General features: G+C 45.9%; 1 protein-coding gene across 5 annotated transcripts in view; it reads left to right on the forward strand.

The window, feature by feature from the left end:
• USP9X (ubiquitin specific peptidase 9 X-linked) overlaps nt 1-24,196 on the forward strand; it is a 255,269-nt gene that overhangs the window by 72,166 nt on the left and 158,907 nt on the right. For all 5 annotated transcript variants that reach the window (XM_073566031.1, XM_073566034.1, XM_073566033.1 and 2 more), the window contains exons 3-6: nt 4,207-4,352; nt 5,472-5,551; nt 8,469-8,581; nt 22,447-22,665. In XM_073566031.1, the coding sequence (XP_073422132.1) occupies nt 4,207-4,352; nt 5,472-5,551; nt 8,469-8,581; nt 22,447-22,665 (558 nt within the window). The remainder of the gene's footprint in view (nt 1-4,206; nt 4,353-5,471; nt 5,552-8,468; nt 8,582-22,446; nt 22,666-24,196) is intronic.

The following is a 24,196-nucleotide window of genomic DNA, read 5'->3' on the forward strand; positions in this document are numbered from 1 at the left end:
GAACCGGGAGCGCTGACAGAGGAAGCGCAGCCTCCCCCTCGCGACAGGAGGGGCGCGCGCCTGTCAGGGCGCTGGGTCAAAAGAGCGGGGAATTCAAACAGGAGGAGCCCCAGCGCTGAGGTACTCTGCTGTACGTGATTGAATGTGGTCCTTGATTGGTCTGTGAGCGCAGGGATGCAGGGAACATTCAGACAGGCTTACCTGATGTCCCTGAAGAGACTGACCACAGGGGCCCACGATAGAGCGCAGGCCGCTGGGAGAGACGATCCTCAGTACCCGCACCAGCCGTATGGTGCAGAAGACGGCTCCAATCCCCGTGTCAGGGGAAACGTCACCGCTGGCGACCGCCGTCTTCCTCTCAGCCCTGTCCTGGGAGAGGGATGAGGAGGGGAATCGGCAAGGACCGGACACCTATCCATGGACCCTAGCACCCGAAGGTGATAGGGAAAGGTCCTGCCTGCGGGCCTGAGAGTTGCGATGTGGGCAATACCACATTGCTCGCTCAGCCGCATTAATAGGAAAAGCAGGATGAACTCACATCCCGTTTCCTGATGCTGTATCTGGAAAAGAAAGGGGAAATCATTAAAAAACACAAAACCTGAAAAGAAAAGGATTAAATTGCGGATCTGGGGAGATCCCGGTCCGCCTCCTACAGACACTAAGCACAAACTGAGGTGCTTGGTGCCTGTCGGTGGGTGTATACTGCCGGGGAGGAGCTAAGTTTCTTGTTTTGCATAGTGTCAGCCTCCTAGCAGCAGCAGCATACACCCATGGTCATCTGTGTTCCCCACAGGGCTTCGGAGTCGTGGAGTCTGAGTCGGTGCTCATTTTGGTGGAGTCGGAGTTGGAGTCGGTATAAAATGGACCGACTCCGACTCCTAAAATATATAATAAATTGGGTACAGTAATTCAATGCAGGATGTGCTGAATATTTTTTCATAGGAGTTTGGGAAAGTTATGAAATGTCCTATAAATGGCTGTTATATTCCTGATCTAAGGCTACATTCACACACAACGTTTTTCCTGTGTTTTTTGAGGATACGTTTTTCAGCTGCAAAAGCTGATCATCTTTTTAAAAAACTGCATCACCTGAAAGGTTTTTGAGCTCATAGATAATGTTTTCAATAGAGCAGATTTCTAATCTGCTTTTGCTATCTATATATCCATTTATCCATATCTGTCTATCCATATCGTATCTGTACCAAAAAGAATGAAAACCGGGTAGTACACCAATATACACTCACTGGCCACTTTATTAGGTACACCTGTCCAACTGTGTGTTAAGACTTAATTTCTAATCAGTCAATCACATGGCGGCAACTCAGTGCATTTAGGCATGTAGACATGGTCAAGACAATCTCCTGCAGTTCAAACCGAGCATCAGTATGGGGAAGAAAGGTGATTTGAGTGCCTTTGAACGTGGCATGATTGTTGGTGCCAGAAGGGCTGGTCTGAGAATTTCAGAAACTGCTGATCTACTGGGATTTTCACGCACAACCATCTCTAGGGTTTACAGAGAATGGTCCGAAAAAGAAAAAAAAATCCAGTGAGCGGCAGTTCTGTGGCCGGAAATGCCATGTTGATGCCAGAGGTCAGAGGAGAATGGGCAGACTGGTTCGAGCTGATAGAAAGGCAACAGTGACTCAAATTGCCACCCGTTACAACCAAGGTAGGCAGAAGAGCATCTCTGAACGCACAGTGCGTCGAACTTTGAGGCAGATGGGCTACAGCAGCAGAAGACCACACTGGGTACCACTCCTCTCAGCTAAGAACAGGAAACTGAGGCTACAATTTGCACAAGCTCATCGAAATTGGACAGTAGAAGATTGGAAAAACGTTGCCTGGTCTGATGAGTCTCGATTTCTGCTGCGACATTCGGATGGTAGGGTCAGAATTTGGCGTAAACAACATGAAAGCATGGATCCATCCTGCCTTGTATCAACGGTTCAGGCTGGTGGTGGTGGTGTCATGGTGTGGGGAATTTTTTCTGGGCACTCTTTGGGCCCCTTGGTACCAATTGAGCATCGTTGCAACGCCACAGCCTACCTGAGTATTGTTGCTGACCATGTCCATCCCTTTATGACCACAATGTACCCAACATCTGATGGCTACTTTCAGCAGGATAATGCGCCATGTCATAAAGCTCGAATCATCTCAGATTGGTTTCTTGAACATGACAATGAGTTTACTGTACTCAAATGGCCTCCTCAGTCACCAGATCTCAATCCAATAGAGCATCTTTGGGATGTGGTGGAACGGGAGATTCGCATCAGGGATGTGCAGCCGACAAATCTGCGCCAACTGTGTGATGCCATCATGTCAATATGGTCCAAAATCTCTGAGGAATGCTTCCAGCACCTTGTTGAATCTCTGCCACGAAGAATTGAGGCAGTTCTGAAGGCAAAAGGGGGTCCAACCCCTTACTAGCATGGTGTACCTAATAAAGTGGCCAGTGAGTGTATATTCTGTTCTATCTAAATATCTTGATTATTGGATCATAAAAATGATTAAATGTCTGAGGTTCACATTGTACTACAATAAATTTTTCACTTAAATATAAGCAATATGTTTGGGAGTCGGAGTTGGAGTCGGAGTCTGTGTAAGGGAAATTGAGGAGTCGGAGTCGCAGGTTTGGCTTACCGACTCCACAGCCCTGGTTCCCCAATAAGGCAATAAAGAAATATTTTTAACAATTGAACTTCACCCCCCTCGTCCCCAGTCAAAAAGAAGGAAAAAAACTAGTATACTTAATATTGCAGCGTTCATAAAAGTCCGATCTTTTTTTTTTTTTTTTTAAAAATGGCGTTAATCTGATTTGCTTAATGTAATGAAAACCTCTATATGTAATTGAAATTGGTATCAATAGAAACATCAGATCATGTTAGAAATACAAGCCCCCCCCCCCCCCACAAAAAAAATAAATAAAATAAAAGTTCACATGTGCCGACGGTGAAAGTTTTCTGACTCTTAAAAGAAGGTGAGGAAAAAACAAAAGCTCAAAAAATTAAAATATACCTGGCTTTTTAAAAGGTTGCCATGGTTGGGCATGGAAGTCACTGACTACAGATTTGTAAATCTTCAGAGTGCAAACATTGCATGCTGTCAGGATTCTCCAGTTCTGACGGTTAGACTGGATGGTGACCGTCATGCCATTGCACATATGCAATATATACTTGTATTGAGAGAAACCATGTATGTCTAGTTAGAATTTGGCTGTGAGTATGCATGCATATTGCATGCTTGTGGTTACCTAACACTCCGCTCCTGACACTAGCACCGGAGAATCCTGACCACTTGCAATGTTCACACTGTAAGGATTCATGAATTTCAGTCACATAAAGACTGCAGACTTTCGTGCTAAACCTGGACAACTCCTTTAAAAACATTAAAAAAAATAAATATTTTGTATTACCATAGTTGAACTGACCTGGGGAATTATTTTCTCAGGTCTTGTCTACAGTATAGCGAACACAGTGAAAATAAAACGTAGCAATAATGCAAGTTAGTATTTTCTCACTATTTCACAACTTTCAAATTTTGCTTTTCAGTATATTAAATGGCAAAAAAATAAATGGTGGTGTTAATAATTACCGTAGATTTTGTCCTGCCAAAAGAAAGCTCTCGCTTTGCTATGTTAATGGTAAGATAAGTTGGGCTATGTTCCCATGATTTTTGCGCTGCTTAATTTTGAAAAGATGCAAGTAAGGCTAGTTTCACACTAGCGTTTATGAGCGCAGCGACTGCCTGCGCACGGCCGCCGCTAAGCCCCGCCCCTGCCGCGCCTCAGCCGGTAGCTCCGCCTACCGGCGCATGGCGCTGCATGCGCCCTGCGTCCCCTATCTCTATCACTGGGGGCGCAGGGCGTACGCAACCTGCTGCAGTTTGTTTGCGCCGGCGCACCGTCAAAAAGGCAGGGGCGGGGCTTAGCGGCGGCCGTGCGCAGGCCGTCGCTGCGCTCAAAAACGCTAGTGAGAAACTAGCCTAACCCATTCTACTTAATGGGTGCAGAAATGGTTCAGAAAATCTGCAACATCAAAAACTCACTATAAGCTCATTGTGGGACCGTTGACTTGGGGTTTTTCAATAAACAGGAAGGAAACAAAAGCGCAAAAAAAAATCACCAAATCTTGAAATGGTTATGGGGGATGTCCATCCCTGAGAACTTTAATTTTTGGAGTTTGTGTAAACTTTCTTGTTTGTGCTTAGACCTCCTCACCTGATTCGTCCAATGAGAATTCTCCAGTCAGCCCTCAAGATGAGCAAGGACAAGCGGATGCACCACCTCCACTCGAAGATGAGGAACCCGCTTTTCCTCATACTGACCTGGCCAAGCTGGATGACATGATCAACAGGTAATGTTTGCCTAAACTAAAAGATCACCAGCATAGTAAATTTTTGAAAAGTGATCTGTTTGATTTTTGTTGGGCAATTTCTTTAGAATCTGTCACTTTCGGTGATGTGTGCGTAGAATAGTACTTGCTGAGCTTTCCCTGTATATAGAATTTTTAATGTTGTACTCTCCCACTCTTGTCCACTATAAGCTATTGACGCTGACACTCCTCTGCAGCGCTAAGTTATCACATTTTATCGCCTGCCTCCATATGCTAATTAGTTGCGAAGATGCACAACTATATACCCTATACTTATCCTTCAAACCTGACTTGTTGTCTTAGTTAGTATGTCTTAAGTGTGCGTGACGTATGCACTGTGATCTCCCCAACCCATCGGAGTGCTCAGACTGCATATCATTCCATTTGTGTCCGGTCGTGGCTAATCCCTGCATGTAATAATTACATTTGTACAGTCATGGACAAAAGTTTTGAGATTGACATTTTATTTTTCATAACATTTGTAGCTTCAGTAACCATAAAAACATCTTGCTCAAAGCTCACTGAAGTACAATTCTAATTAGGCATGAGTGAATAGCTTTGGGTAAGGGCTTATCCGAACAGCTATAGCGCTTACTGAATAGCTGCACCTGGAACCCGGCTACCTGGAGCGCTACCGATCAGCTGTTCGGCTCCACAGCTCCATGTGTAGCGGCTGTTTTAATGTCACAACATGTATGCAGAGCCCAACATTCAGGCTCTCCATGCATGTGTTGTGGCTGTCACACAGCTGTGACACATGTAGCTGCGGAGCCGAACAGCTGATCATCATGAGTGCTGCAGGTAGCCGGTTTACAGAGTAGCTGCATCGGGAAGCGCTGTAGCTATTCGGATTAGCTCTTAGCCGAAGCTATTTGCTCATCACTAATTAGAATTTCAAGAGTTTTTAAACATGTACATCAAAGTTGATGCAAAGACTTAGTTTATCCTGGCGTGCGTGAAATGTTTTACATTTTGATATTTATAAAAATTCTGGCTCCTTGCACTATTCTGGCATGAACCATTTTAATTGCTAATAGAGTTTGCGTAAATATATTTCCACTTAAAATTTTATTTCAGCAGCTGAAATTTTTTTTTCTCTAGACCTCGCTGGGTTGTTCCAGTTTTGCCGAAAGGTGAATTAGAAGTTCTTTTAGAAGCTGCTATTGATCTTAGTAAAAAAGGTATGTTCACTGTAAGAGAAGATAAACCCTACTGTATTGTATTGTGTATGAACAACCACAACAGTTGTCCCGTATTGTGATTTGCGCTCATCTTTTTTGGTTTGCCTTTGACTTGAATAAAAGTGTATGCTAAAGGCTGTCATTTTGGCATGTTTCTTGTTACTATGGGGTCTCTTGTTGATCATTCCTATCAGTTTTATCCTTTTAATATATTGCAATCCTCATATAGCACTGTGTACTTACAATTGCTCATTTTGTCCTTTTACCCAGCTAATTCTTCTTTTCTCTGCTGTGTGTAGAAACAGGAAGATTTTTCCCTGCAAAAATTATTCCCCTCTTACTCCTGACCCAGCTGCTCTTTAACCCCCCAAGGAATTTTGCAGTGACTCATGCAAATAAAATGTACTTCCTGTTTCTACATAGCGTTTAGAAGGATTCAGCTAGTCATTTTTGAATCATGTCATTGATGTAATGAAAAAGAATTAGCTGGATAGAAAGGTCAAATGAGCAATGGTAAGTACACAGTGCTGTATAATATGATTGCAATATATTAAGAGTATAAAAACTCTGATGGGTCGAGTGCTTCTTTAACCCCTTACCGACATCGGATGTGTTTACGCCGATGTTGGTATCCCTGCCTTTGATGTGGGTTCCAGCGGTGACATCTTTCCTGGGACATTTCAGCTGTTTTGAACAGCTGACATGTGCCTGCAATAGCCACGGGTGGAATCACAAACCACCCGTGGCTATTAACTAGTTAAATACCTCTGTCAAATGCTGACAGCCGCATTTAACCCCTTAATGACAGCCAATACGTCTCTTACTGACCTGAGATATGAGAATATCATCCCAATACAGGTGACAATCCAGCAGATATCAACTGTACACTATAGCTGACAACTTGCTGTATGACAAACAATCAGGGTTGGCACCGTCCACATCTGTTTAACCCCTTAGTTGCTGCTGTCAAAAGTGACTACATCAAAATAGATGGTTAATAGATTAGTGGGGGCTTCCGCTTTAATCTAATTGACACACCAAGATCATGTTTGTGTGGTCCTGATGTTTACCATAGCAGTTCATGACCAAATAGCGGCCTTAGAGTCTGCCTGCTATAGCTGTCAGTTCAGAAGTTAGCGACATTTAGGTGGTAAACACTTTTTCATTCCTGCTATACCACTTTGCATTAATTCTGGAAAACCACCTGAAGGGTTAATAAACTATCTGACAGCAGTTTTCAATGTGTCAGGGGGTGCTGTTTTTAAAATGGTATCAAGTTTGGGGGTTTTCCAATATATAGCACCCCCAAAGTCACTTCAAACCTGGATAGGTCCTTCAAAAAATAAATGTTGTAAGTTTCCTTGAAAAAATGAAAAATTACTGCTACATTTTTAAACCTCCTAAAAGGCTATCAAAATAAATTAGCGCTTTAAAAATGGTGCTGATGTAAAGCAGACATGTGGGAAATTTTTTTTATTAATGTTTTTCTGTGGTATGACTATCTGGATTAAAGTGATAATCATTCAGAGTTTGAAAATTGCAATTTTTTTTTTCTACATTTTTGTCAAGTTTCTGATATGTTTTGTATTTATTTATAAAAAAAAACAACCAAAATTTACCAATATCATAAAGTATAATGTGCCCTGAAAAAAACAATCTCAGAATCAATGGGATCGCAATCACCAGTGTCGACATGACAACCTGAGGTCTCCTGGAGACCTCTATGGTTGTCAGTGCCGAATTGCTATGATCGCCACCTAGTGGTCGGCACTCATAGCAAGTCAGTAATTCAGCTACATGGAGGCGATCTGCTCATTGCCTCTATGTAGCTGAGCCGATAGAGTTGTGGCAGCTTCTAGCCTCCCATGGAGACTATTGGAGCATGCCAAAAGTTAAAAAAAAAAAAAAAAAAAAAAGTTTAAAAATATTAAATAAAAAGTAAAAGTTCAAATCACCCCCCTTTCGCCCCATTCAAAATAAAATTAAAATAAAATCAAACATACATATCTGGTATCGCTGCTTTCAGAATCGCCCGGTCAATAAAAAAAAGGATTAACCTGATTGCTAAACGGCGTAGCGAGAAAAAAATTAAAAATGCCAGAATTACGTTTTTTTGGTTGCCGTGACATTGCATTGAAATGCAATAACGGGCGATCAAAAGATCGTATCTGCACGTAAATGGTATCCTTAACAAAATTAGCTTGGCGTGCAAAAAATAAGTCCTCACCCAACCCGAGATCATGAAAATTAGAGACGCTATGGGTATCGGAAAATGGCATTTTTTTTTTATAGCAAAGTTTGGATTTTTTTTTCACCACTTAGATAAAAAAGAACCTAGACATGTTTGGTGTCTATTAACTTGTAATGACCTGGAAGAATCCTAATGGCAGGTGAGTTTTAGCATTTACCGAACCTAGTAAAAAAAAGCCAAACAAAAAACAAGTGTGGGATTGCACTATTTTGCAATTTCGCTGCACTTGGAATTTTTTTTCCCGTTTTGTAGTACACAACATGGTAAAACCAATGGTGTCGTTCAAAAGTACAACTCGTCCTGCAAAAACTTTGCCCTCACATGGCCATATTGACAGAAAAATAGAAAAGTTCTGACTCTGTGAAGAAGGGGAGCAAAAAAAAGGGAAACACAAAACCGATAAAAGCTCTGGGGGGGTTAAGGGGTTAACTGTTTTAAGAATCAATAAGTTTGTTTCTTTTAAAACAAGAATACAGTAAAAAAAAATCTCACTGTTGGCTTTCAGTTGATGGTAGAGCAAGCCCTGAGGATAGTGTTGGAAGTGCAAAGATTTGTTTCTGCACTAATGTTACAAGTGCTCCCTGTGTTACACATCTTGTCAAAATACTTAATGTAAATGTGTATTCTATTTTCTTGGATTAAAAGCACATATTTTTTTTGTGACAGGCCTTGATGTGAAAAGTGAAGCCTGCCAACGATTTTTTAGAGATGGTCTAACGATATCCTTTACCAAAATTCTCACTGATGAGGCAGTGAGTGGCTGGAAGTTTGAGATCCATGTAAGTATTTTTGGCTTGGTGTTTCACAAAAAAAGTAAATTGTGTAGATTTGTCATTTCCATAGCCTTAGTTCTTGAAAGTGTAAATTTAATAATTGGGAGTGCATGTAGAAATGTCAGCCAGTGATGGGAGCGCCTACTGGACCCAAAATCCCAGAAACAGCAGAGATTTAGATGATTAAAGCACAGGTTATACTGAGCCTTTTCTTGCAAAACTATATATAGTCTACTCCACTTCCCCTGCTCTGTAACATTGTGTCTGCACATTGAACTACATTTTCGGGGTGACAGGTTCCCATCAACAATGTTTCATCATGTAGAGCTCTTCCTTTTGATTTTTTTCAGTATGTAATATTTTCTTTCTATATCGAAAAACTGAGGGATGTCTTGCCTCGTTAAGCTATTTATGAATAGGAGCAGAAGTTAATCAGTAAGGTAACTGTATAAAATAAACCCTCCCTCTCTATGATTTTCCAAAATCGCAGTCCCCCACAAATGAAAACCAGTGGAGCTGTGGGAGCCATTTACCATAGCCTGCCTTTTTCAGAATAGTTTTTGTAGAGGGGAAGGTATGAAGTTCGGGACTGCATTGACACTACCTCTTAAAGGGAACCTGTTGGCAGGATTGTGCACAGAAACCTACACACAGTGTCAGGTCGGCGCTGTTATACTGAAAAAAAATTATACCTTATTGATGAAATCTGTCTTGTGGTTGTTTAATCTTTATTTTCAGTTTTGAGTTAGATATGCTTCTGTCCCGGGGTGGCCTGAGGGGGAACTTCATGTGGTGCTCTGCTTAGCTATTCATCAGTATGGCTTCTGTCAAGTAACTGATCCCTCGGTGATCTGCCTCCTATTTTACTTAATATTATATAAATTAAAAAAAAAAAAAAATCATCACCTGCAGCAGATGCTTGCACTGTAGCATGATCGCGTCTATAATGTGTATTTCATTTTTCTCTAGCAACCTTCCACGACAGCATAGGAGGATGTCTCCACGCCCTAATGGGGGACAGGAAGCACGAGAGGATGAAAGGTCCCTCACTCTCACCAGTGACTTTCCTGTCCCCCATGGGGCATGGAGAGGTCTGGTGTGCTGTGTGGGCGGCTGCTGCAGCATACCTGAGGATCCAAAGAAAAAGCCGGGCAGTGGTGGTCGGTGGCGCTGCCTCCCCTCCTCCGATCTGCTCCCGTCTCCTCCTGGATTCGGGACCGTTCCTGGCCCTCCCGTGCTCCCCTATGGGGAGTAAAGCGGGCCAGTGATCCCTGACCGGAGGGCTCCTGTATCTCTCCGGTCTCTCCTCCCCCTGCGTGCAGTACGATACCCGGAAGTGACGTCACGTGCGGGTCACTTCCGGGGTATGTGGAGGACGCGCTGTCATGGCGGCCCCCATCCTGTTGCCGGCGCGTGGAGCTCGCCAGTGCTTGCTGTGCCTGCTTCGGGACCCAGGGAGGAGGAGGGGGAAAACGAATACTGCGCTGAGGGCGGGGTTAATCTGCTATTAATCCGCCGGAAGACGCCGACAGGTAAGATGAGTAATCCCCTGTTAGCATGGATGGGTCTTCCTGCCCTGCGTCTGCAGAGCCCAGTGCTGCCCCAGCCACAGTAAGTGTCCGGGGATGGGTCCTAGTGGTGCGGTCTCTGGGTATAGGTCCTCAAAATGCTTCTCCCCCTTGTTTAATAGGGAGAAAAGTCTGCCCATAAGAGCACCAATACATCCAGCAAGTCGGCTAAATGTGCCATTTATTCGGACTCCCATGACAGCACCACGAGAGAGGGGATCCGCCCTATAGGAACAGGAAACCTACAGATACAAAAGGGCGGCACCTCTCCCACGCATCAGTTGGTTTCCTGTTCCTGAGGGGACGGGATCCTACAGAAGAATTGGATCCCAGGCCGGCCAGCCGACACCGGTAGGGAGGGGGTCTCCTACCTCGGCCTGGTTCGGATCTCCTGGAAGGCGCCACGGTGGCCCAGGATGGGTGTCACAGCGGTGGCGTGGACAGCAGGGAGCGGCGTCCGGAGGATGTCCGTCTCCGGAATTAAGCCGCCGCCGGTAAGTATACCCCCCCGGGGATTCCCGGCTCCGGCGGCGCAGATATGTTGGCAGCGCTGTGCAGGGGGCTGCGACCGGGCGCTGCTCCGGAGCTCCCGGGCGTCCCGCGGGGCTTCCGGCGTTTCCGGGGTAGCGGTGACGTCAGGGGGCGGGCGGAGGAGGCGCTTCCGGGTCAGCGCGCCACTGCGCATGCGCGGCGATTCCAAGATGGCGGCGCCCATCGGAAACACCGATGGCGCGGGGTCGGGCGCCAGCTGGGGTAGGGAGCTCCGTTAAGGGGGGGGGGGGGAGGGGCGCGGCATGGATACTGCTGACCGGAGGAGGGGTATTTAGGCGGGACCCGGGCAGGGTACCTTGCCTTGGCCACATTACTACATGCAGCAGTGTGCAGCAGCAGCAGTGGTAATGGAAAGCGATCGAGAGCAGCAGCGGCAGAAGCAAGGGCAGCAGCGGCAAACATCACTGCCGCCCCTGGATGACCTTCGGCAGGTCAAACAGAAAAAGAAAGGGTCCCGTGACAGTAATGCGGGACGAAGTGACCAGTCCTCTCGTAAGAGCTCCTCCAGGCAGACAGGAGCATCGACCGAAAGAAATCCCCCTCGTTCTCCGGTACTTGATTGTGGCACTGGTAAGTGATCTTCGTGAAAGTTCACTCAGTGACGGGACCCCCCTTCTGTGTTTTTCTTTTTCTAGGGAAAAAAAGCTACAAGTAAAAATAAGCATAGGGAATGCGCACTCTGTGCATGCCCATTACCGGACGCGTGCCTCAAAAGATTGTGCCCCCCCTGTATTCAGCAGACAGTGGCAGAAGAGTCGCCCGCAGTAGCGGCGAGTTTTAGAGACATTGTCAGGGTAGAAATGAGGGAAACCCTAAAGTCCTTGTCTCAGCCACAAAGTCTAAGGGGCGAGGTCCCGGCGGAGTCTGATTCCTCGGTAGAGTGGAGAAAAAGCAGAGACTCCCAAGCTTCATCTCCTTCGTCCTCCTCAGGAGAAGAGGACTCGGGGCGATTTTGTCTGCCTCTTGACCGGGTAGACAAGCTGGTCAAAGCAGTCAGAGGGACAATGGAGGTAGAGGAGCCTAAGCCCCATTTATCCATGCAGGATGTCATGTTCTGTGGGCTGGAACAGAGGAAGCGGAGAGTCTTTCCGTTAAATCAAAAGATACAGGATCTGATCCACAGAGAGTGGAAAAAACCGGACAAAAGAGGGTCGCTACCACCAGCCCTCAAAAGGAGATACCCCTTCGACGATCCGGCAGTAAGTTCTTGGGACATAGCCCCCAAATTAGACGCTGCCATTGCGAAGGCATCAAAAAAATCCTCGCTCCCCTTTGAGGACATGGGATCCCTTAAAGATCCCTTAGACAGGAAAGCTGATACTTTCCTGAAAAACACCTGGGAGATGGCGGCCGGGTCCTTAAGACCAGCAGTGGCTTCAACGTGCACGGCCAGGTCCATGATGGTCTGGTTGGACCAGTTGGAGTCACAACTAAAACAGGGTACATCAAGACAGACAATTCTTGGGGCCCTACCGACCATCCAAGAGGGAGCAGCCTTCCTGGCAGATGCCTCAGCGGATGCAGTGAGAATGGCCGCCAGAGCAGCAGGTCTCTCTAACGCAGCTCGCAGAGCCCTGTGGCTAAAGTGCTGGCAGGGAGACATCCAGTCCAGAGCAAAGCTCTGTGCGATTCCATGTGAGGGCGAATATTTGTTTGGAACTGTCCTAGACGAGCTGCTTGAAAAGGCGGGGGACGACAAGAAAAGATTCCCAAACCTTTCATCAGCGTCCTACCGTCGCCCATTTGGTAGAAGGAGATTTGGCCAGGGGAGAAGGCGCAACTCTTCTCCTGTTAGAGATCGACCCAGATGGGAAGACAGAAGGAGACGAGGTACGGGCTATATGTTTACACGCTCGTCGAGAGATCAAAAGAAACCAAATCAATGACTAGCGGTTCCCGTGGGGGGTAGACTGTCATCCTTCTTCCCGGCATGGTCACAGATTACGAATAGTGACTGGGCGCGTAAGGTAATATCCACCAGGCTTAGGTTGGAATTTACCCAGATCCCGCGGGACACCTTTAAACTGACCCCCTTAAGATCTTCTCATCTCGAACAAGCGGCTTTAGAAGCGGAAGTCTTGAGCCTATGTCAGAAAAATGTCCTGGTAGAGGCTCCAGAGGCTGAAAGGGGAAGAGGGTTTTACTCTCCCCTGTTTCTAATCCAGAAACCTGATAACACATTCAGAACGATTATAAACCTTCGTTCCCTTAACGAGTTTTTGATTAATCATACATTCAAAATGGAGTCCATTAATACAACAATAAAAATATTGTTTAAAGGTTGTTTTATGGCAGTCATAGATTTGAAAGACGCGTACTATCATGTACCTATCCATTCAGACTTCCAGCAGTTCCTGAGGGTGGCAGTTTCAGTAGAGGGCACAGTACGTCATTTTCAGTATAGAGCCCTTCCCTTTGGTCTCTCAGCAGCACCCAGGGTTTTTACAAAGTTAGTGGCCGAAGTTATGGCTCACTTACGAGAGGTTGACGTCTTAATCATTCCATATTTAGACGATTTCTTGATTGTAGGAAAATCGGTGGGTCATTGTAAATCCCAGATAGAAAAAGCTAGATCCAGGTTAGAAAACCTGGGATGGATTTTAAACTACGAGAAATCCCGACTCCAGCCCTTAAAAATACAGAAATTTTTTGGGTTGATACTAAATTCAGACACTCAGCGGTGCCTGCTACCACTAGATAAATTACAAAAGATACAGGAGCAGGTTCTTCGGGCAATGGATAATCCATCTATGACCCTCAGACAGGCCATGTCCCTGTTAGGTTCTCTAACTTCATGCATCCCAGCAGTAAGGTGGGCACAGTTCCATACCAGAACCCTTCAAAACGACGTCTTGATTAATAGCAGGGCCCTTGGAGGCTCCTTACAGGGTCGGATGTGTCTAAGCCCCTCAACTGTTACATCACTGAGATGGTGGCTTGAGAGCGAGAACCTAGCGTCAGGGGTGCCCTGGATAACACAGATAACCCGTATTATAACCACAGACGCAAGTTCCTTCGGTTGGGGAGCCCATATGGGGGACATAGTGGTACAGGGCCAGTGGGATTCTAATTCTGAAATCTCATCCAACCAGAGAGAACTATTGGCGATAGAGCGGGCAGTCAAGAAACTCATTATCTACCTGCAGGGCCATCATGTGAGGATACACTTGGACAACCAGGTAGCGGTAGCATATGTCAACCACCAAGGTGGAACCCGCTCCAGCGCTCTGATGCAGATAACAGAACGGCTCCTCCAGATAGCAGAGAGAAATTGTCTATCTTTGACCGCGCTCCACATCAGCGGAAAGGACAATGTAAGAGCAGACTTTTTAAGCCGCAAGGCTCTAAGACAAGGATAATGGGCTTTGAACAAAGATATTTACCGCCAGATTGTCCGCAGATGGGGCCAGCCAGAGGTAGACCTCTTTGCCACCAGAAAAAACAGAAAAGAAAGATTGTTCTGCTCTCTGAACCCCAGGGAAAATCCCCTGGCGGTGGATGCCCTACTGATAAGATGGGACTTTTCTCTGGCATACGCCTTCCCACCATTGAATCTTCTTCCTCTGGTAGTCAGGAAGATCAGAGAGGATCAGGCAAGAGTCATACTGATTGCCCCCTTTTGGCCCAGGAGGACCTGGTTCGCGTGGTTGAGGACCATGTCGATAGGCGATCCCTGGGTACTGCCGAACCATCCGGATCTCCTCTACCAGGGGCCAGTCAGCCACCCACAAGTAGCGGGACTTCATTTGACGGCGTGGTATTTGAAAGGTCACTATTAAAAAATAGAGGGTTCTCCAAGAACTTAATTGACACCCTCCTAAGAAGCAGAAAATTAACCACCACTAATATCTATGCTAGGACCTGGAAACGCTTCCTGTCCACCTTTCACTTTGACATCAGAGATGGAATTCCCACGAAACATATTCTGGAATTTCTCCAGAAAGGTTTCGAATTGGGTCTCTCCACAAGTACGCTAAAAGTACAAGTTTCAGCCTTAGGGGCCCTGTTTGCAGCTGATATTGCAAAAGATTATTGGGTAGCAAGGTTCATCAGAGCAGCGGCCAGATCGAGACCTATACACAAAGACAGATGCGTACCGTGGGACTTAAACTTAGTCCTTACAGCCATGACATAAAGTCCGTTTGAACCTTTAGATTCCGCCTCACTAAAGATTATATCTCTTAAGACAGCATTCCTGGTAGCAATAACATCCGCGCGTAGGGTGAGCGATATACAGGCACTTTCCAGATTGCCTCCTTACACAGAGTTCTTACAGGATAGCGTAATCCTAAGGCCAGATCCAGCATACCTTCCCAAGGTAGCAACACAATTCCACAGGACACAGGAGATGGTTCTGCCTTCCTTCCTCCCTAACCCAACCAACCCTAAAGAGCAGAAACTCCAGGCGTTAGATATTAGAAGATGCTTACTGACATATTTAGCAGCCACGGATCCTTGGAAGAAGGAGAACACATTATTCCTATCCTTCCAAGGTTCCAGGAAAGGATACAGAGTATCAAAACGCACATTAGCAAGGTGGATTAGGGAGGCTATCTCTCTTGCCTACACAGCAGGTGGCGGTCCGGCTCCACAGAACCTGAGGGCACATTCCACTCGGGCCATGGCATCATCCTGGGCGGAGAGATCTGGAGTATCAATTGATCAAATATGTAAGGCGGCCACCTGGTCATCTCCTTCCACCTTTTTTAACCACTATCGGTTAGACATGGGTGCCTCCTCAGACCTCACCTTCGGGCTAAGGGTGCTGCAGGCTGTAGTCCCTCCCTAACTTAGTTTACATCTCTGTAATTCTCTCGTGGTGCTGTCATGGGAGTCCGAATAAAGTATTAAGTTACGTACCGGTAACGGTATTTTTCGGAGGCCCATGACAGCACCCTTAGTTCCCTCCCTTGTTCACATATAGGGGTGCACTCCTTAGAAGATTGTTCATAGAATCACCTTATGTGGGAGATGGTATGAAATAATTCTGTTAAATAGGGTAGATAGGTTGTATATATCATATGTTGTGTACTAACCATGGTAGCCTCTCAAGCTCTGTAATCCAACTGATGCGTGGGAGAGGTGCCGCCCTTTTGTATCTGTAGGTTTCCTGTTCCTATAGGGCGGATCCCCTCTCTCGTGGTGCTGTCATGGGCCTCCGAAAAATACCGTTACCGGTACGTAACTTAATACTATGCAGCACGAAACTTCCCTCAAATTGGGAGAAAAAGCTATGTCAAGCTTGCACGGATAAGGTGGTTAGGGCTGAGCACCAGTCATTAATCGACTAGATCCGCCGCTTGGTTACCCATCAGGTTCAAACCTCTTTAGCTGCCCTGCCCCCCCCTCCACCACCTCCACTCCCCCCCCGATTGTGGGCTCACCACCCCCAAAAAAGCAGGAAATTCAAATAGAGGATTCGGAGTCTGAATCAGAAGGATGATACTAATCGGGATCCGAGAATTGGGAACAACCGGGAACCTCTGGGTCAGCCGACACTAGAAGGTACCTCCTCTCCACAGAATATGTGGAGGAGCTGGTCAGTGCAGTACGTGCCACTATGGGCCTAGAGGACCAACCCGTCACGCAGACAGCACAGGATCGCATGTTTGGTGGATATGAGGGGCCTAAACAAACAGGCTTTCCAGTCTACAGGAGTATAGCAGATATGATTTCCCAGGAATGGGAGTATCCAGAAAAATGCTGCTCGGCCCCCTCAGAAATCCGACATAGATTTCCCTTGGAGGGAGAGGAATTTAAATGGGACATCCCGAAAGTTGACATCCAGGTGGCAAGAGTGGTAAAAAAGATGGTTCTGCCGTTTTGATGATGCATCCCAGCTTAGAGATCCGATGGACCGTAAAGCAGAAAGCCTCCTAAGGAAGGCCTGGGAAACCTCTGCCTTTACCTTTAAAGTCAGGAATCGCATCCACTTGTCTCTAGGTCCCTCTTCCAATGGATTGAGGAGCTAGAGAGCCATATCTCTCGTGGTACCTCAAGAAGTGACCTCCTTAACTCCCTCCCTATCTTGCAGAGAGCTGCGGGTTTCCTGGCAGATGCATCAATGGAGATTATCCGTGCCTCTGCCAGGGCTATGGTCCAGTCAAATTCCGCCAGGCGAGCCCTCTGGCTTAAAACATGGAGCGGGGATGTTACATCAAAGGTTAAACTCTGTTCTTTACCCTTCAAAGGCGAACATGTCTTCGGCCCTGCCTTAGACGAAATTCTAGAAAAGGCCACAGATAAAAAGAAGGTGCTTCCAGAGCAGAGGACCACAAGAAAGCGTCTTTTTCAAGCCCCCCCAGAGTCAGTCATCCCAACCGTGAGGAAAGGGAAAGACTGGAAGATGGAGCTATGCTAAAGGGAGAGGCAGGAACATCCTGGTCCCCCAGCAGCAGCAACCACAAGAAAAGCAATGACTTGACCCCGGTCAGGGGAAGACTTTCGAGGTTCTTTCCTGCCTGGCAGTTGATCTCTAACAGCCCCTGGTTCCTCAGTGTGATCAGAGAGGGCCTACTGCTCGTTACCTCCCTACCATCTCGGGAGTCCCCAGCACTAAAATCCGGCATTCGGCTTCTTCTACACTCAAATGCCATCTCTCGGGTCCCTGTGGAGGAGCAAGGAAGGGGGCATTATTCCAGATTTTTCCTAGTAAAAAAGCCCACAGGGGAGGCAAGGACATTAATAAATCTAAAGGGCCTCAACCGACACATTGCATACCGCAAATCAAGATCGAGTCAGTAAAGACCGCCATTCCTGTGATAGGGCCATCTTCATGGCAACTATAGATCTAAAGGATGCTTATTTACACATCCCCATACATCCTTCCCACAGAAAGTATCTAAGGTTTGCGATTCGTCAGGGTCCAGAAGTCAAGCACTTTCAATACAATGTGCTTCCCTTTGGAATATCCTCTGCCTCTCGAGTGTTTTCCAAAATTATGACAGAGGCCGTGTCCTACATCAGAAGCCGGGGAATATGTATTGTACCTTACCTGGACGACCTACTGGTAAGAGTCCTCCTACCAGGCCCTGTAAGACCAGGCAGCCCAGACTCTAGACATTCTCCAATCATTGGGGTGGATTGCGAATATAAAGAAATCGCAAATCCAACCCTCTCAGGAGATAAAATTTTTAGGAATCCTACTAGATTCAAAGAATCAAATGTCCTTCCTCCTGGAGGAACATCAGAGGTCTATAATGTCAAGAGTCTCAGATTTCAGAGGACAGAGATCCCCGACCCTCAGGGCAGCCATGTCCATACTAAGGTTAATGACCTCCTGCATCCAGTCGGTGCCTTGGGCACAGGCCCACTCCAGAACACTCCAGTCTCATATCTTAAGAAACTGGTACAGGGATCACACCTGCCTGAACAAAAGGGTCCAGACCCTGGGAACAGTGAAAGCTTCACTAGCATGGTGGATGGACCGCAAAAACCTGTGCAGGGGAATCAACTGGTCCCAGATCCCCCTGGTTAGGGTAACAGACGCCAGCAAAAAAGGCTGGGGAGCTGTAGTGTCTCGTCAGCCATTCCAAGGGTTATGGAGCCAGAAAATGAGTGCAAGATCCTCAAACTTCAGGGAGCTGAAAGCAGTGGATGAGGCTCTCCTGGCAGCAAGACACCTGGTCCAAGACCAACATATCAGAGTCTACTCGGACAACATAACAGTGGCACATCTCAGGCACCAGGGTGGCACAAGATCCAGCAACCTGGAGGGCCTCTCAGGCCGAATATTTTGCTGGGCCGAAAGACACCTTCGTTCCCTGACAGTGTCCACCTGAGGGGTACGGACAATCTTCAGGCAGATTTCCTGAGCAGAAAAAGCATCCAGCCCGGCGAGTGGGCCCTGAATGGAAGAGTCTTTCGAACACTAGTCAGCAGGTGGGGCCTCCCGGAGGTGGACCTACTAGCCTCAGGAGAGAATGCTCAAGTGAGAAACTACTTCTCCCTGAACCCCAGGGACAGATCCCTGGGAGTGGATGCCTTCGCCCACAGGTGGAGTTTCCATCTGGCATATGCCTTCCCGCCAGTTCCAATCCTTGCTGCAATCCTGAGGAAAGTCCAGGAGGATCAGGCCCCAACAATTCTAGTAGCTCCGCTATGGCCAAAGAGGAGCTGGAACTCTTTAATAACAGAACTACAGGTAGACGGGCCATTCATCCTACCCATAAAAGACGACCTTCTCCTACAGGGCCCTCTGCATCACCCGGACCTCAGGGGAATGAAGTTAGCAGCCTGGTTTCTGAAGCCCAGATCTTGAGGGCCAGGGGGCTATCAGAGGCGGTAATTTAAACCCTCCAGAAATCTCGGAAGCCGGTCACCATTGCCATATATAATAAAATATGGAAGAGATTCTCCTCATGGTGTCTGCCAGACCTGCCCAACCCAGTCAACCTTAAAATTTCCCGCATCCTAGATTTCTTACAGAGGGGGCTGGAACTAGGTCTAAAACCTAGCACACTAAAAGTACAAGTATCAGCATTAAGCCCTGTTTGACTATGACTTGGTTAACCACAGGTGGATAAAAAGATTCATGACATTGGCTGCTAGGCTACATCCAAAAAAATTAGTCTCTGTCCCACCATGGGACTTGAATGTGGTGCTTACGGGACTCACTAAATCACCCTTTGAGCCTCTGTCCTCCTGTACTTCTCAGCTCCTCACCTACAAATTAGTCTTCCTTATAGCAATAACCTCAGCAAGGCAAGTAGGAGAGCTCCAGGCTCTCTCAATCAAGGAACCCTACCTAACAGACGATTCCATAGTTCCCTCCCTTGATCCATCTTTTCTACCAAAAGTTGTGTCCGACTTTCATAGGTCTCAGAATATAATTCTTCCTTCATTCTGTCAAAACCCAGCAAACCCCAAAGAGGTGTTTCACACGCTGGACATAAGACGTATAATTCTCCACTACTTGGGAGTACACCAAACCATATAGAATTGACCAGAACCTATTTATCCATACCTCTGGTCCGAACAGAGGAAAGGCGGCGGCAAAAAGCACCATTGCCAATTGGATTAAAAAGGCTATCTCTGAAGCATACCTGGCGCAAAACATCACTCCCCCTACAGGGATCAAAGCGCATTCAACACGATCTACCTCTACTTCATGGGCTGAGAGGGCAGGTGCATCTTCAGAGCAGATTTGTAAGGCAGCAACCTGGTCCTCCTTACATACTTTCACTAAACACTATAGATTAGACCTTGTGTCCAACAGGGATTTAGTCTTTGGCCGAAAAGGCCGTTGTCCGTCCCCCCCAGTGCAGTATAGGGTATAGGTTGTTATGCCTCCTATGCTGTCGTGGAAGGTTGCTAGAGAAAATAGAATTAGATTTACCGGTAATTCGGCTTCTAGAAACCTTCCATGACACCACTCCTTCCCTCCCTGCATTCTTGGACAAATTCTGAGAATCTTAAGGTAACCGGTGCTATGGTAATCAGTTATAAGTCACTGGTGAGAGGGAGGTGGGAGGGACCTTTTAACCTCTCGTGCTTCCTGTCCCCCATTAGGGCGTGGAGACATCCTCCTATGCTGTCGTGGAAGGTTTCTAGAAACCGAATTACCGGTAAGTCTAATTCTATTTTTTTGATGGCATACATTAATTACTTAAACTGAAAATTAATCAGTCTGAAAATGGCATTGACACAGTAACAGCCATCGGTGATCCAATAGCTGCTTTTACGCAGGCGGTGCCATCTTGCTAGAGGAAAAAAAAAATTGTCTCCACTAAGATGGCAGCGGCCGCGCAGTAGCAGTTCAGTGATCTGATAGATGCTTCTGTGCAGACCCTGGCGGCACCACGTTGGAGGCTTTTTTTTTTCTCTTGCTAGAAATGATCATATCAAGAATGTGTAATGCAGGCGCCAGCACCTGCCTGCAGAAGGTGATTTTTTTTTTTTTTTTTTTTTTTTCTCAAATTCATTATGTAAAATAAGGGGGAGGTCGCTGAGGGATCAGTGACCTGCTATAAGCCATACACATGAATACCTAATCGGAGCACAACATAAAGACCCCCACACAGGCCGCCCCAGAGCACGAGCATATTATTAACTCAAAATTGAAAATAAAGATTACACAACAACCACAAGACGGATTTCATCAACCAAGGGATCATTTTAATCAGTATAATGGCGATGACCTGACACTATAGGTTACTCGGCACAAGCCTGCTGACAAGTTCCCTTTAAATGGCAATTCAGCCCCTTAACCAACTGTACATAGCCCTTTTTCTGACTTGGGAATCACATCCTCTGGGTGAAACTACAGCAGCTGTACACTACAGCTGACTCCCTGCTGCATCAGCCATAATTGGTGTTGGCACGCACCATGGCTGTTTACCCCTCTAGATGCTGCTGTTAATGGGGACAGCGGCATCTAGATGGTTAACAGATCATGGGGGCTCTCTAACTCCACTGACGCAATGTTATTGCAATTGTGTTGGCATTGGATTGCCATTGCAGCCTTCAGGACAAGTAATTGATCCCGGATCGGCTAGCTTAAGTTGCCTGTTGAAATGTTAGCGACGTTTTGGCGGTAAAAACATAACTTTCATTCCTGTACTTCCACTTTTGCATTAAAGGGAACCTGTCGCCCCCTGCAGGCATTTTTAAGTAAGAGCCACCTTGTGCAGCACTAATGCTGCATTCTGTCAAAGTGGCTCTTTTATTTAGCGTCCCTTCCACCGCTGAAATAATCGTTTTTAAAATTGGTCAGACATACCTGATATTTGTCAGGGGGGCAGGGCTTTCCCCCTCTGACAGAGATGCCTCACATCAGTCATGTCCTGCTTTTGAATTTGGCGCCGCCTCCTCAGCATTCATTTCTTTTTCTGGTGCCCTGCTTAGCTCCGCCTCTACTTGTCACATGGTGCTGACATCATCACAGGTCCTGCTTGCACCCAATGCTCTGGTGAGCTCCGCCCCTACTGGTCACATGGTGCTGACGTCATCACAGGTCCTGCTGCACCACTGAAGGAATATTACAGCGCAGGTGCAGCGTTCATTTCTTTTTCTTGCACCTGCGCTGTAATATTCTTTCAGTGGTGCATAAAGTGATGTGTCAAATTGGAAAAATGTGCCCTGGTCACTAAGAGGTTACTATAATACTTTTGTCTGTTGCTGGAGTCAATAGAATATAAGGTTTTAATGCATCACACTTTTGTGAGTTCTGTACAAAGGAGGGTAAAAATTTGCTTCTATATAACAAATAATTCTATGGTGGCTGTAATCCCATGATATCCTACTGGTTGACACATTTATGACTACTGTGTTTTTTTTGGAAAGGACATGTCTGTCAGTCTAGAGGGTTTCAAAATACCCATGATTTATACATGAAATCATTTTTAAAATTATTTATGCCAATGCATTTCATGAAGTTTGAGGGCATGTGCACACGCTGCGGATCCGCAGCGGTTTTGGCCCTGCGGATCCGCAGCAGTTACTGCTGCGTTGTACAGTACCTTTAAAATCTATGAAAAACTAAAAACACTGTGCACATGCTGCGGATTTGCTGCGGTTTCAAATCCGCGGCATGTCAATTCTTTGTGCGGATTCCGCAGCGGTTTTACACCTGCTCCATTGTACAGGTGTCAAACAGCAGGGCAAAACCACAGACTAATCCGCAGATAAACCGCAGGTCTTTTGACCTAAGGATTTACCTGCGGACTTTATCAAATCCGCAGTACAATCCGCAACGTGTGCACTTACTCTGAATAGCTTATTAATTAGTTTACTTTTTCTTTCAATAAACAGAGGTGTATTATTAATAACACTCATCGCCTTGTGGAGCTGTGTGTGGCCAAGCTTTCCCAGGATTGGTTTCCTCTTCTTGAGCTTCTTGCTATGGCCTTAAATCCTCATTGTAAATTTCATATCTACAATGGTACACGTCCATCAGAGACTGTGCCAGCTGGTGTCCAGCTGGCAGAAGATGAGCTGTTTGCCCGTCCTCCTGACCCAAGGTCTCCAAAGGTGGGTGGTGTAGTATATTGTGAGCTGCAGTTAAGGCTAAGTTCACATACCTTGTAGTAATCAGTTAGGAGGGATCCAGCAGCAAGCCGTTAGTCTGCACAACTTTTATGTCCAGCTAAAAAACTGATTTTAATTGGATACATTTTTTAAACATTGAAGGTATAGAAAACCGATTCGTTAAAATTGACATTCATTTTTTTCTTTAGAAAAAAAAATTCCTTTTTTTGCTAACTTGTTCACTTTCAAATGGAATACAACGGATGACTATTTAATGGATTCGTGTTCCATAGACTTCAATGATAAAAAAAAAAAAATGGATCTGGTTAAATTTTTTTGTTTTTATAAGCCAAAGTTGTCTGCACAACTTTTTTCTTACTGGACATGTGAACATAGCCTCACATTTCCATATTGGTATTTATTTATTTTACTCATTTATATAGCGCTGTTAATTCCGCAGCGCTTTACAGATATCATCGCTGTCCCCGATGGGGCTCACAATGGTATGGGTTGTTTCTTATCTTTTGAAAGTCTTTGACTTTAACCCCTTACTGACATCGGACTGAATAGTACGTCCGATGTCAGTATCCCCCTGCCTTGATGTGTCTCCGGCAGTGAGCCCGCCTCAAAGCCGGGAGATGTCAGCTGTTTTGAACAGCTGACACGTGCCCGCAATAGCCGCAGGCAGAATCGCGATCCGCCTGCGGCTATTAACTAGTTAAATGCCGCTATCAAACTGACCACGGCATTTAACAAGCGCTTCCGGACGGAAATTTGCTCACCGGTGACCCGGCATAACAACCAGAGGTCTCCTTAAGACCTCTATGGTTGTTGATGCCGGATTGCTGTGAGTGCCACCCTGTGGTCGGTGCTCATAGTAAGTCTGCAATTCAGCTACATAGAGGCGATCTGTTATCTCCTATGTAGCAGAGCCGATCAAGTTGTTAAAAAAAATAAAAATAAAAAAAGTTCAAATCACCCCCCTTTTGCCCCATTCAAAATAAAACAATAAAAATAAAATCAAACATAGACATATTTGGTATCGCTGTGTTCAGAATCGCCCAATCAATAAAAAAAGGATTAACCTGATCGCTAAGCGGCATAGCGAGAAAAAAATCAAAACTCCAAAATTACGGTTTTTTTTTGGTCTCCGCGACATGCAATGACGGGCGATGAAAAGATCGTATCTGCACCAAAATGGTATCATTAAAAATGCCAGCTCGGTGCGCGAAAAATAAGCCTTCACCTGACCCGACATCACGAAAAATGGAGATGCTTTGGGTCTTGGTAAATGGTGCAAATTTTTTTTTTTTTTGGAAGTTTGGAATTTTTTTTGACTACTTAGATAAAAAAAAAAAAAAAAAAGCACCTAGACACGTTTGGTGTCTATGAACTTGTAATGACCTGGAGAATCATAATGGCAGGACAGTTTTAGCATTTAATGAACCTACCAAAAAAGCCAATCAAGTGTGGGATTGCACTTTTTTTTTGCAATTTCATCGTGCTTGGAATTTTTTCCTGTTTTCTGTTACAC

Source organism: Dendrobates tinctorius, unplaced genomic scaffold, assembly GCF_039654945.1.
Source record: "Dendrobates tinctorius isolate UK_male_01 unplaced genomic scaffold, ASM3965494v1 ptg000016l, whole genome shotgun sequence".
Lineage (NCBI taxonomy): Eukaryota > Metazoa > Chordata > Amphibia > Anura > Dendrobatidae > Dendrobates > Dendrobates tinctorius.